Source organism: Argentina silus (assembly GCF_951799395.1).
Source record: "Argentina silus genome assembly, chromosome: 16".
Classification (NCBI taxonomy): domain Eukaryota; kingdom Metazoa; phylum Chordata; class Actinopteri; order Argentiniformes; family Argentinidae; genus Argentina; species Argentina silus.
The window spans coordinates 1,984,240-1,998,069 of NC_139670.1; the positions used below are offsets into that span (position 1 = coordinate 1,984,240).

The window sequence follows — 13,830 nt, forward strand, 5'->3', positions numbered from 1 at the left end:
TGTAATGATCTACTACATGGGAGAATGTGATCGCCTCGCCTGGCATGTAGGCTATCGTATGTGGAGAAATTCTCGCTTGATGGAGAGGAGACCCTGAATGATTATTTATTGTGCCCTACTTATTATTCTGTAGTTTTAACGTCGGCACATTACGAGTTGGTGAAACAGTTAATTCGAGGTGGTGCTGAGCTGTAGCCTTAATCAGCCAGCAAGAGTGGAAAATAAAATAGAACACCACACCAGTTTGGACGGGAGAGTGTCGGGTAGCTTTCACATCGTTTGGCACAGTTATATCACCTTCAAATATGTTAAAACTTGCTGCTTTAAATCAGCGATCGTGTCTTTCTCGCCACTTTCTGCAAATAAATGACGGATTTAACAAACAACCAATTAAAGTCTAAAATGATCCAAATCACTTTCAAGTGTAACCAATTGTTTCAAGGAGGAGTCGTACTAAAGGTGGGCTGGTACTTGACACTATTATTCTATTATTATTCAGAGGAAACCATTAATTTAGCAAATACATGAAAATGACTCATAGAAATGAGTCTATCACCTAATTGGTATATAAAATGCCTATGAAACTGTTCCAACCATGTGCGGACTTGTTCAGTCCTCCACCGGTGAGTGCTCTAGGTAAATAGAATATCAATCCATTACATGAGAAGGCACCTTAAGAGGCGGGTCAATTGAGTGTAGTGACAGATCATGCAGCCAACGCAGTCCCTTTTAAAGTGAGCTCATATATAATGATTGACATGTGCTTTATCAAACCAGAAATCGGATCTGGTCTTTACAGCCAATATTAAAGTTGCTAGGGAGGGCACATTAGTGTAGGTACGGTTTAATGAGACTCCATTGGATTGTAATCAGCGTCATGTCGGATTCATGTAAACTACAACATTGTAACAAAATGGCGACTGTTTAGGTGACATCAGTAACGCAGGCAGCAATGTTATTTTCTACAGCTCGACTGACAAGTCAAGGTTTGTTACTTATTGTATTTTCGCTCACTCGGGATTCATGTTAGTTTGAACATTGTATTGCCGTCATAAATTTCCGGTGACCATCCCTCGGCAGCTGTCAAAAAGTGCAACAATATTAATTGACGGTATGCAGCTGACAGCTAAAATTAACAAATCCCTGTTTGTCACTCGTTCCACATCTGAGCTGTCAAACTCGCTGACAAGTACAACTCCATGTACTTTCTGGTGAGCTGTCTTTAAAACGGTCTGACAGCAACATGGATAAAGACACAACTATAGAAGTACAGTTGATCATGTTGCAATGGAATATTTGGCAGATTTAAAAGGAGAGCAGAAATGATACCCTAACTGATAATGTTACAGTGTAACTGATAAGGTTTTTGTGTCTACCTTATGTTACAGTTTGGCTCGTCCTGTTTGTCAGATTTATAATGTATCTATTACAATAAACTAACGTCAGATTTGGCCCGTGGATTATGGTTTCAGACTATGGATTAAGTAACATCTGACCTCTCTAGAATGTCTGCATCTTCAGTCTGTCTCTTCTGGTTTGTTATCCATCTGGTTCTGTGTTGGCAGACATTCCCTTCATGTTGACAAGTTGTTTTGATAGAAACTGCTTTTCAGTATCAGAATATGTATGTCATCTTTTCTAAGAAATAGGCGGCACTAATCCTAACATTGTGAAGGTTTGTTTCCTATTTAAATGCTTTCATAAATGTCTGCCTTTATCCAACCAGTCTAGCAGGTCCCACTCTGAAGGGGCTGGGTGAAATCTGTCTCTGTTTGTGTTCTTACAGGCCTGTGTTGTTGTTCTTATTATGTAATTTAATATCTCTGTTTTTCCCCTTTAGGCTTCATTTGGATCCTGAAGGAATTGTGTTCCAGATCGTTTGGTACCAGTCCCTACAACTGTTGAGGAATTACCTTCCCATCTACTCTACTTTTGTGAAGTTCTTGTGTGCAAAAAAAGAAAAAATACCTGGGATTTACAAGAATCTCTGGGTGCTGGTGTGGAACATTACTTTTTGACCTTCTCAAGATGTGGATGTACCAGATGTTCGACAACACTGCAGGGGAATCTCTATGGATCACTCTTTCCTGAATCTAATTGTTTAACCATGGTAAAACTTGCAAACCCTCTCTATACGGAGTGGATTCTTGAAGCAATACAGAAGATTAAAAGGCAAAAGCAGAGGCCTTCGGAGGAGCGTATCTGCCATGCGGTCGCGACTCTGCGAGGCTTGGATAAGAGGACCGTTCTGGAGCAGTTGGAATTAAGTGTTCAAGATGGCTCCGTTCTCAAAGTTACAAACAAGGGGTGCGCGTCGTTCAAGGACCCCGGGACGCCTGGCCGAGTTGGGTCTGGGCTCCAACCGGCTGCGAACAACGCCTCTGCGCTGCCGTCTAAGGGATCTAGGCCTGTGTGGAGTTCAAGTGACCTGCGCCACGTTGATTGGAATAAAATGATCCGAAGGGCCCTGGAGGGTCTGGACGACACCCACGGCTCCTCTCTGAAGAACATGGAGAGGTACCTGCGGAACCAGGACGACCTGGCCAACGTCATCGTCAACGCCGCCTTCCAGCAGCGGCTCCGGCTGGCCGCCAAGCGGGCCGTCAACAACGGGAGGCTGCTGAAGAACGGGCCGCGGTACCGGCTAAACCACGGCAACGCGGAGGGGAGGGGCCTGAGGTGTCCGAGTGCTTCCCCATTGGCCATGGCGTACGTGACCCTCCTCCCACACGAGAGAGACCAGGTAATGTGATAGGACCTTCTCGCCATCGCCATCTCCCTCCTGGGTGATCACATGATCATGACACCATATCTCATTAACGTCATATCTTTGCAGGTTGGTCGATTTACCTTCAGATAACAGCGACTGTATTGTGGTTATATGTGAGGATATGTGATACTCTCACTGATGCTGTATCTGGTTTATTTATGGATGATACTAATGACTTTGAGTCGTGTGTTTGGATCTTGGCTGTATTGAGATGAATGGAAGTTCTGCTCCGTGGAATAGTTTGCCTGGCAGAGTCAGAAGATGTTGGTGGTTGGAAAGAAACAGGACACTTGTGCTCAGTTGGTCACTTATAGTGGAGTAATGGGTTCGAATAAGATTGAAATAATGTTTGATAAAGAGTGTCCTGTTTGCTCAGGAAGATGGACCTTTGACTATTTGGCCTTGCATGTGTACAGTATGATTATGGATAGACCATATACCTTCAATTTCAGTCCTGGAGAGCTACAAGGTTGTGCAAGCTTTCGTTCCAACCCTGCTCTAACAGGCCTGACTGTATGAACCACTGTTGAGTCAGATGTGTTAGTACAGGCTTGTAACAAAACAGGGAAAGCCATGATAAGTCGTTTTTCTTTCAGACATCACAGCTTGTGTGTGTGTGTGTGTGTGTGTGTGTGTGTCCTTCCTATCTTTAAAGGTGTGCATTTGGGGAACACTGTACTTAGATGATAGGAACATGGACACCTATCTTTCCCACGTTGTTTTGGCCTCACTTTGACACATGAGACAGATGCTTCTCAGATTGCATCTCCATCACTGACACTCAGCAGTAGTTCATTTTGCAGGTGAACGTTACCCTGTAAGCTATTGACAGCAGTTTTGTACCTGACAGTTTAAAAGCACTGTACAGCAAAGGGCTTTCAGGATTCAGGCTTTCTGTTGCATAAAGAATGGGCCCCTCGCTTTTTATGGCAGCTACAACTTTATACAAATAATCTATTCATTGATTGTACAGTATTTTTCCACTGGAATGGGACACCGCACCAATGATGCCGTAGACTTTTGAGAGACATTAGCGACCCTCCAGTTTCATTATGAACATCAGGAAATGACACGCCTGACATGGCAACCACACTTTCTGTCTGTGGTCACGCCAGGAGTGAAGCTGAGAGCTCTGCTAAGACACGGTGTCCTGCAATAATAAGGTAGTCATGGCTGTCAAGTGTGTGGACCGGGCCTGTTCTGCACCGGGCCTGTTCTGCACCGGGCCTGTTCTGCACCGGGCCTGTTCTGCACCGGGCCTGTTCTGCACCGGCCCGACTGGTGCATCTCAACACGCCGCTCTTAGTTGATGACATCATTTAGTCCAAGTTTACTGAGTGTTTCAGAGGATGAGGTATTTCTGTCCTCTCGGGTAGCGAGTAGGCCTAAAGCACAACTAGTGAGGGTAGGAAATGAGAAACTCTTGGAAAACAGAGAGAATTCTTGGGTCAAAGTTTATTAGATTCTAAAGTGAGTTTGGCAGGAACAAAGGCGAGGAATGAGACTTTTTTTTTTTTAAAGGCTTTTTGCCTGTGTTATGTAACTACTTGGGCTCTGTATAACAGCAGCCTTCTAATAGAACCGCACTCCTCTCACCAAACACAACCTTGTCTTTGAAGCAGTGTCATTTCCTGTAATGTACTTAATTTGGAATCCCCAAGTCAATCAGTAACATCTCCTCTTCAGCTGTGTTTTTTTTTTTTCTTCTTTTGAATAGCACTTTGAGCATTTCAAATTTCTCTCTGTTTAATCACCATTCACAGGCATTTCCCTGTTGGAAAGAAAGAAAGCGTGAATCCTCCAATGGCTCATAGACTAGACTTTCATTTTTTTTCTTTTTTTTTGCCTTGTGGGGAATTTATACATTTTCAAGTATACAGTCAGTTGTAAAACTTGCCTATATCAACTGTGTAGACTTTTGCGTAAGTGCCACTTGACAAGGGTCCATAGAGGCCTTTCCTTTCTGGAGCAATGCCTTTCAAGACTTGGAACTATTTTATTCATGCAGTCCAAACAGACCTACAGTGTTGCTTATCGCAACGATACAGACTTGTATTCTGCTGAAGCATCCCCATACATCTACAGCCTATTTATTTGAATACCAAGGTCTACAGTTCTTGATTTGCAGCTTTGGGGCATGCAAGGTAGTGTTGTGATTTTGATCAAGTACAAAAGGAAGAGCATATCTGTGTGCTTGTAGACAAACAGCTCTGCTGTTAGGTGAACTCCGTGAACTCTGTTTGGTAGACCTGTTTCCTGTTTATAAAGTCATTTAGAAAAGAGCCAGTCCGCCTTGAGAAGTTTATATTAAACCTTTTGTAGAACAGTTTGCTCGGTATGAAACAAAGTTTTCAGTGTTCTTCCCCCTCAAGAAAGTTTGTTTTCATCGTTGACAATGATATAACTGAAATTAAGCCATTTTCAAAAGACCAAGGTAGGCCTAGTTTGCGCATTATGGTCGTGAATGTATCCTCCAGACAGTTGGCTTCAACCACATCACATTGCTAACCCTGTTAGCGACTGTAGCTACTGGAGGAAGCTTGTGGTCGGCTGTTCTGCACAGTGATGATGTGATGTGTCCTCCAGGCTGAGCCAGCCACCCAGGCAGCCAGCCATCACTATAGTATTGAAGAGTTGTCTTTACATAAAAGCAAGCCGGTGGTATTCAAGACTGTGAGCACAGCAATCAGCTCCTAACGGTAGCACTGCCACTCCACTATTGACCTGGCAGGTTGTTGTTGAAAATGGAGTAATCATTGATGTAGCTGTAAACTGCTTTCTCTCGCGGTATCAATCAATTTATACAACAACCTGGAACAATGTCCGAATCCCAGCAGTGTATCCCCCCCCCCCCTGTTTACACCCCCCCCCCCCCCACACACACACACACACTTTTAGTTCGAAATAGTGACTCATTGAAATGTTAGCCTTTTTGACAAGCCTCTTAAAAATACTCCCCGATTTGTATGTGAAGCCAGGGCACCGGGAGGTCAAAACCGATTGAGATTTGGAGGTCAAACAAGCTGCTGAGGCCAGGATGCTGATCTGTCTCATAGAAACAGGAAACTAATTACACTCATCCCCAGAGCACCTTCCAAAGCCCCAGTCGATTCATGAGCCGTTTGTATGTAAAGTGATGATGAGGTGGGTTATTTATGGTCACACCCAGTGAGTGTTATTTTCCGTAAGAACCTGCTCTCAGAGGAGATGGCAGGCAGTGTGTGTGTGTGTGTGTGTGTGTGTGTGTGTGTGTGTGTGTGTGTGTGTGTGTGTGTGTGTGTGTGTGTGTGTGCGCTGTGGAGGGGGTGTTATTGTTTTTCAAGGTGGTTGATGCAATGATATTTAGTCTTTTCATAACATTCCGTATTGAGCAAAATAGTCTTCTGAGTTTTTCTTTTCAGGGGTCTTTCTCTCATTAGTTCTTTGTGATCAATGGGAAAATCCTCTTAAACCATGAGCTGATATTTTACTGCTTTTGAACTTAATTCTAAGCCTTTAAGTGAGTGTTTGTTCAGAGACTTGCTGCAACTACAATGGATTTGAATCATTTCAGCAACAATAAGAGAACATGTTTTATTATTAAGGTAATTTGATTACATGCTGGCTAATCCTTTCAAACTGTAGTGTAAGCTTTTTAAATTGGATTAAGCCCTTAAACTATGATTATCACATCCCCTTTCAGATTGGGTGGATAAAAAAGAAGGGGAGCTGTTGCATTATGCAGTACCTCTGTGGACAAGAAGTGCTAATTATTCTGTTGACATGTTCAACAACTCATGTCAGGGATAGACTGCAATGTCATTAATTCCCATTTGATTCACACAGCTTTGACCGCTAAGCCTAATGTATACTTGTACATGTCATTGTTTTAGCAAAGATCTGGATACGTTCTGTCCAAATACCTTAAATAAACGCTGGCCCAGCTAACCGCTAATGCCTTGTGTCAGTCTAGTTATGTGTAATATGATATGGAAATAGTGAGGTCACTCTTTCTACAAACACAATACATTTGCGGCCCGTCAGCTTCAGTGCCTAGCATACCTTCAATGGCCCTCACGTCCAGGTCCACAAACAGGGAACTGGTAAAAGGTCCTCCACCTGCATTTTAATAAATATCAGGGTAATTTGCAGACCCTTGCAGCGCTGTATGGTGAGTCTTGGTGTAGGCCTCTCCGAGCCTTTTCAAACTTGCGCTTCTTGTCTTTTTCTCCTCCCAGTTACGCGTCGACCCAATCCCAATATGCAGTTTCTGTTTGGGAACGAAGGAGTCCAACCGGGACAAGAGGCCGGAGGAGCTGCTGTCCTGTGCAGACTGCGGGAGCAGTGGTGAGTTGGCTCTGTGTGCTGTGACAGGGGAAGGCCTCACAGGCCCAGCCCTGCACAGAAACAATCACAACTATGTAGGTGCAGCGACGTTGTAGAAAGTAGGCTGCGTTGTGGCAGTAGGTGGTGGTATATTGATACAAGGTCAATCTGCAGTTTGGTGAGGGTGTTGTAGAACACGCTCACCTTGGGAGCAGTAACAGTAGCAGCAACTCTTGAGGAATTGTTGGGGCAGATGCCATATTCCACTTGTGTGTTCTTGTGCTTTGGGTAAATCCTTGTTCTTGAAAGATTTATTGGAAGAACATAGTTGAAATTGGACAGTTGAGGGGATCAAAATTGCTAACAGCCCGTGATGGGCTCGAAGGAAGGGCAGAGTCTACTTAAGTGGCCATTAGAATATGAGAGAGAGAGAGATTTGCGTTCTGCAGATTGGTGGCATCCAGACAAAATTGCTAACCCTCCATAAAATTACCTCTCCTAAGGAGTCATTTGCGTTGAACAATTATTTTTAAATGCCGCAAGGAATTGTTCTCCTAGCGACATTTTTATAGCTCAAATTTGACTAAGTAGCGTTGAGGTGGTTTTCATTAACCGCTCATAGTGTACACAAATTGTACTCTCAGTGTAAAACAGCTGTCTTCCAGCCATGTGAGGGAGAAAGCAACGCTTGTACATGACTTTCACGGATCGACCTCCATTGGACTGAATGCTGCTACTGTTTCTGCCTCATTAGGATCGAATTATCTTTAATTAGCAGCTCAGATGTTTGATCAGACTGTTTTTAGACGCAGCTTGCAAAAAGAAGAAAAGAGAAAAAAAAGAGTTCCGGCCACACGCGCGCACACACACATGCATGCCCCAACTTTATTTATAAGGCAATATGTTAATATTTAACCTTCCTGTGTGAACATAATGGGAAGGTCATCCTGTCTCCCGCTCTGTGAAAGCGATCCTACAGGGCGGCAGGTATGTGACCCTAACACGCTCTCTAATTACCCCTGAAGGGCATCCGTCATGTCTGAAGTTCTCCCCAGAGTTGACCGCCAATGTGAAGAGACTGCGATGGCAGTGTATAGAATGCAAAACCTGCAGCTCCTGTCGAATACAGGGGAAAAACGCTGTGAGTACTCTAGATGTTGTTGTTGTTGTTGATTCATACCACCCCATGCAGTGCACTGTAGCCTAAAAGATAGAGATGGACATTACTGATAATGCTGTTTTGCTGAAAGCTTTGAACCAAAGTTAAGGTTACAAATATCCTCTTCACCGTGACCACTGTTTTAACGTTGATCCTAACCCTTCCCCTGGCCGTTTCCCCTGACAACAAGCAACCTTTGTACAGTTTAGAGAAACCATCCATTGTCCCAACCAGATTTCAGGGAGTTTTCTCATATATAAACAAACAGACATTTTTTTACTCTTTAGACTGCAATGACAGAAGGTGTTACATCTATGCAACAGGGAAGCCCCCCACCCATGCCTGCTGTTCCCTTTCAGGATGAGATGCTGTTCTGTGACTCATGTGATCGGGGGTTTCATATGGAGTGTTGCAACCCGCCGCTTTCAAGAATGCCAAAAGGTAAGGTGTTTACACCGTCTCCGGCTCCCGAGCTTCCTCCTTCCTGTCATCTCCAGAAAGCCTTCTCTTTTATAGTCTGGGAGGACAGGGGCCTTTTTATGGCTGTCACTCAGTACTGCCATGGCTTATTAGGAGCTTTGCATGCATATCAAATGGTTCCCAGTGTCCCAGGGGAGATTTGCTATCTGTGGATTACAGTACTCTGGGCCTACAGCTATGCTTGTAATGATCGTGCACGTGGTCGGACATTTGGCAGGCGATTCATACAAGTCGCATAGCCCTGCAGCGGAACGAGCTGACATGAAGTCTATTTCAGCGGACAGTAAATTGACCCGATGTTTTTTCTTATGGATTTTCCCCTTTTGTGCTGAGTAATTGATTCGTCGTTGTGAGGAGTAGGAGGGGCCTCTCGCCGGGGCCTCTCGGCATTAAAAGGAAACGTTTCAAATGAATGTGTCCTCTAGAATTGATGAACCCGCCTAACCGATGCTCTCATTCTCTCTCTTTCTCTCTCTCTCTCTCTCTCTCTCCCCCTCTCCCCGTATCTGGACGTCCTCCAGGAACGTGGCTCTGCCAGGTCTGTAGGCCTAATGAGAACGGGAAGAAACTGCTGCATAAGAAAGCCCATCAGATCAAACGTCGATATGCAAAGCCAATCGGGAGGCCCAGAAATAAACTCAAACAAAGAATGTAAGTTTCTCTATATTGTGTCTTGTCTTGTTTATCAATAGACGTATCTCTCCTTGTGAATCACCTCCCACGTCGCCTGGACATGACCACACAAAAGTCTATGTATAGATGTGAGGAGATGTCCAAGCAACGTGGGCAGAGGCTCACAACTTTTCATGTTACATTTCCATGAATACAATACAGCATACTATAAAAGTTAGTTTTTCTATTAGCTTTTCTTTTCTTTTTCTTTTTCTTTTTTTTTTTTCTAAAAAAAGAAGTAGAGTAGCACTTTACAAATCCCCAAGGGAACATTTATTTTCAACAGCAGATATACAAAGAAACCCATGTACAAAAAGCCAACCGTAAATCAGTAGTAGAACAGTATGTCTCTGTAGTCGGATGATGATTCATTCGGTCATTCAGTATCTTTCCCTAAAAGCGCTGCTGTTGTTTGTTCCCCTCTAGGTCTGTAAGCAGAGGTGACGGCTCCATGGTAGCACTGGGAGGAAGGGGGTCACCTGGTAGGGGTCAAAAGATTACCGTCTGTTCCACAACTTCATCTGGTCATGCTGCATCTGTGAAGGACGCCAGAGACAGATTGGCTGTTGCAGACCCTGGTTGGGCGGGTGACACCTCCCAATTCACCACCTCCACCACCCCCACCTCCACTCCCCCCCTCACCCCCACCTCCACCCCAGCTAAAGTCACTGTTAACAAGAAAACCAAAGGGCTTATTGACGGGCTTTCCAAATTCTTTACTCCCTCGCCTGTCGGCCGCAGGTCGCGAGTGGAAACCTTAGACCCCTCCAGCTCACAGCAGTCTAGAAACAAGGGCCCGCCCAGCCTGCCCCGGCTGTCTCAGCTGTTTGCCTTGGCTGCAGACCCCACCGCCACCACCAACACCCAAAAGCTAACAACAACAACCACCACCACCACCACATCTCCCTGTGTCCTCCCACCCCCTCCCCCTACGTTACCTGGACATAGCCCCACCTCACAGGTCTCCTCCACCTCCTCCTCCACCTCTGCTAACTCCCCCCAGAGCTCTTCCAGCCAGTCCAGTAGTGACCCCTCCCTGAGTAGTCTCTCCAATAACAACCAACTTAAGGGACTTTTTGACGGACTCTCACATATCTATGCCACTCAGGGACAATCACGGAAAAAGGGACTGCCTTGTTACGCGCCGCCCAAGCGCACGCACCGTAAGCAGGACGCGTCCGCCTGCCCGTCGTCCATAGCTTGTCCCCAGCAGCGCCTTGGGAAGAGGGAGATTAAGACGAGGTTACTGTCTCACTCTGCCTCCTCGTCGGCCGGGCCGGGCCGGCCCAGAGGAAGGCCCTTTAAGGTGGTCAGTCATTTCAGACGTAACCCCTTTTATAAAAAGCACAGGACGCTAGGCAGGTTAAGATATAAAGTGACCCCTCACAAGGGAGCGCCCTCGCCAGGAAAGGGAGACTTGACAGACGGAAGAATTAAGCCCGATCACGAGCACGACCACGACCATGGTAAGCAACGGCTCCGAGTTCCCAACTAAACTGCGTTTTCGCTAGTTCAGTCTTTTTTTTTCTTTTTCTTTTTTTTTTAATATATATACATATATATAACCCCAAGGCTTGTCACTGGCTATTTTTATATTCCATACTTTGAGCTGATGTTTTTGTTTTTACAAAAAAAAAAAAAAAAAAAGAGAGAGAGAAACTCATTTTGCCACTGAACGCTTTTTTTTTCTTCTTTTTGTATTTTTTTTGGGTAATTTTTTTATATTCACATGTAACAGTTTCCTTCTACTAATCTTATACCGCCTACTTTTAATATTAATTTCGTTTTTTAACCCAGTTCCGTTGCGTTGCGTTTTGACTTTGGCTGCGGAACTCTTGGCGGTTTCCATCTCTTGCCGTCGGCTGTGTCATGGTGCATGGCCCACTAACTTCCTCATGCTGCTCCTTGCTCTGTCCTTGCCCCCCTGCAGTAGTGCGCCACCCATTGTGATCGCTGCCTAGTAGTCTCTGTAGTTGCATTAGCTCTCTATTCCTGCCATCCCACCCTCTCTCCCACCACCACCTCCTCTCCACCACCTTCTCTCTCCCACCACCACCTCCTCTCCACCACCACCCAACTTCTGCTCTGACTATCATTAGACACACAACCCAAGTGGTTCACCTACCAGTGGAGACTCAGATTGGACATGACATCACAGACACAGTACCTACCTACCTACCTACCTACCTACCTACCTACCCCCTCCCCCTTTTAACCTGCTGTCCAAGGGGCTAAGAGAAGGGAATTGTAGGGTTTGCTAAACAATAACAGCGCATAAACACACATCTTAAAAACTCATGCGACTAATTTCTCTAACATGTTGTTGATGTATCACCTCTCCGCTCATAATGTTTTGTGTTGTTGTTTTTAAGTGTATTTCAAGTGTCTCATTTATCCTAATAGCTGCTTGCTCTCCAGCATTGCTCCTCATCGTCGTCGTCTTCTTCAACGTTAGCTTCTGTCACTGCATCTGCCTTTTAATTCATGGGAAAGCTGTCTTGGTGGATGACTAAGCACATGAAAGCGGTTATTCAATTACACTGATTTAGTTTCACTTCATTACATTAGGGATTCTCGTATAAACATGCAGAGATGATGCATACACCTGAACTCCCCAGATCTTGCCTGGAACTGGCTGAGTAACTCAACGTACACTACAAGCGCATGGAAACAGAATACAAGCATTTCTGGGCTTCTTCAGCGACAAGAATAGCAGTTGTTAAGCCCTGTATTCATGGGAACCAGTGGATAATCTTGTGTCTGTGGCGTGCCTCTGATAGACGTGTGGTTATTGTTGTGACTAACAGGTTGTGGGGGAGAGCTGTGCGTGAAGCAGGAGGCCCAGGCTGGCTTTGTGGCTGAGTCCAGGGAACACGTCACGCAGGAAGACGTGGAGATGTTCAGACAAGTCCAGGAGCGCTCCGGCCAGGTGTGAGAATGTCCCAAAGATGATGATGATGATGATGATGCTCCTCCTCCTTCTTCTTCTCCTCCTTCTTCTTCCTCTTCTTCTTCTCCTTCTTTTTCTTCTTCTTCTTCTTCTTCTTCTTCTTCTTCTTCACACATCTCACACTCTACTTCTTGAATGTAGAATAACTTTATTTTTTCCGGAAGGGAACTTTGGTTGTAGTTGCCAGACAGTAAAATAAAACACAAAAAAAACAAAAACAATATTTAAAGTCATCACTAATGATAACCAGTGATATTAACAAACAATAACTTGAACAATAGTGCAGTAAAAGTCTGTAAAAGTAAGGTGATAGATCTATGTACTATATGTACTATACGTACTATACACCTTGCTTGTTCGATTTAAAGATGGTGGTCCTGCCCTGGAAAGGGATGGTTTAGCCTTTTCAGATCTGAGAAGATTGAATGTGTATAGCGCAGTTGTAGACCAGCTGATGAGGGTTATTTTGGCTCTCTTGACATCAGTCAGTCAATCTGCCTTAACTATGGTTTGAATGCTTGTGCTACAGTATGACTGAGACATTTCTTCTTGTGTCTGACATGTTTAGAGATCTGGAACGATGAACAACCTCGACTCTGGACGATACCCAGCTGTCATCGAGTTTGGGAAGTATGAGATCCAGACCTGGTACTCTTCACCATATCCACCTGAATATTCAAGGTAAGCTTCATCTGCTCCCCCTCAGTCGAATGGTCTGCCTTTTTAATATTCAGCTGCTATGTTGAATACAAACAGTATTTTCTCCCTTGTCAGATTGCAAAAGCTTTATCTGTGCGAGTTCTGTCTGAAGTACATGAGAAGCAAGAACATCCTCCAGCGACACGCAAAGAAGTGTGGCTGGTTTCACCCACCAGCCAATGAGATCTACAGAAAAGAGGACCTTTCTGTGTTTGAGGTCAGTTGCCCTTTACAGCAATAAAGCAATGACTGTATGCAGCCTGCATGCAATCTGACTGATGTTTTTTGGAGGGAGAAAAAAAGGAGAAAGGAGAAAGAAAATGAACTGTTTGGACAATGTTCTCTTGCTCTTTCTGTTCTGTATTTAGGTTGATGGAAATGTCAGCAAGCTCTTCTGCCAAAACCTCTGCCTGTTAGCCAAGCTTTTCCTGGATCACAAGACCCTATATTATGATGTGGAGCCTTTCCTCTTCTATATACTCACCAGAAACGATGAGAAGGGATGTCATCTTGTGGGTTATTTCTCCAAGGTATGACTATGATGTATTTTTAAGAAGAAAAAAAAAAACATGAAAATACAACATGATTTCCTAATGTTAATAAGAATAAACAATGTTGCTGTATTGTCAGGTTTGGTGATGTATTGATTCAGGATTTGTGTTCCATTAGGCTAATGCAGTTACAGTGTTATTGTGCTATATCTGTCTTCTTAAAAGCAAACGTGTGTGAGTGTGTGTGTGAGTGTGTGTGTGAGTGTGTGTGTGAGTGTGTGTGTGTGTGTGTGTGTGCTTTAGA

The 13,830-nt window shown here is 44.4% G+C and overlaps 1 protein-coding gene across 1 annotated transcript in view; it reads left to right on the plus strand.

Annotated features, from left to right (window-relative positions):
* The first annotated feature begins 890 nt into the window (after positions 1-890).
* Positions 891-13,830, plus strand: part of kat6b (K(lysine) acetyltransferase 6B) — a 22,591-nt gene continuing 9,651 nt past the window's right edge. Inside the window, exons 1-11 of the mRNA XM_083687878.1 lie at positions 891-986; positions 1,841-2,743; positions 6,988-7,096; positions 8,101-8,216; positions 8,594-8,675; positions 9,236-9,365; positions 9,813-10,852; positions 12,194-12,315; positions 12,905-13,017; positions 13,111-13,252; positions 13,404-13,565. Coding sequence (XP_083544004.1) covers positions 2,108-2,743; positions 6,988-7,096; positions 8,101-8,216; positions 8,594-8,675; positions 9,236-9,365; positions 9,813-10,852; positions 12,194-12,315; positions 12,905-13,017; positions 13,111-13,252; positions 13,404-13,565 — 2,652 coding nt within the window. The 5' untranslated portion in view covers positions 891-986; positions 1,841-2,107. The remainder of the gene's footprint in view (positions 987-1,840; positions 2,744-6,987; positions 7,097-8,100; positions 8,217-8,593; positions 8,676-9,235; positions 9,366-9,812; positions 10,853-12,193; positions 12,316-12,904; positions 13,018-13,110; positions 13,253-13,403; positions 13,566-13,830) is intronic.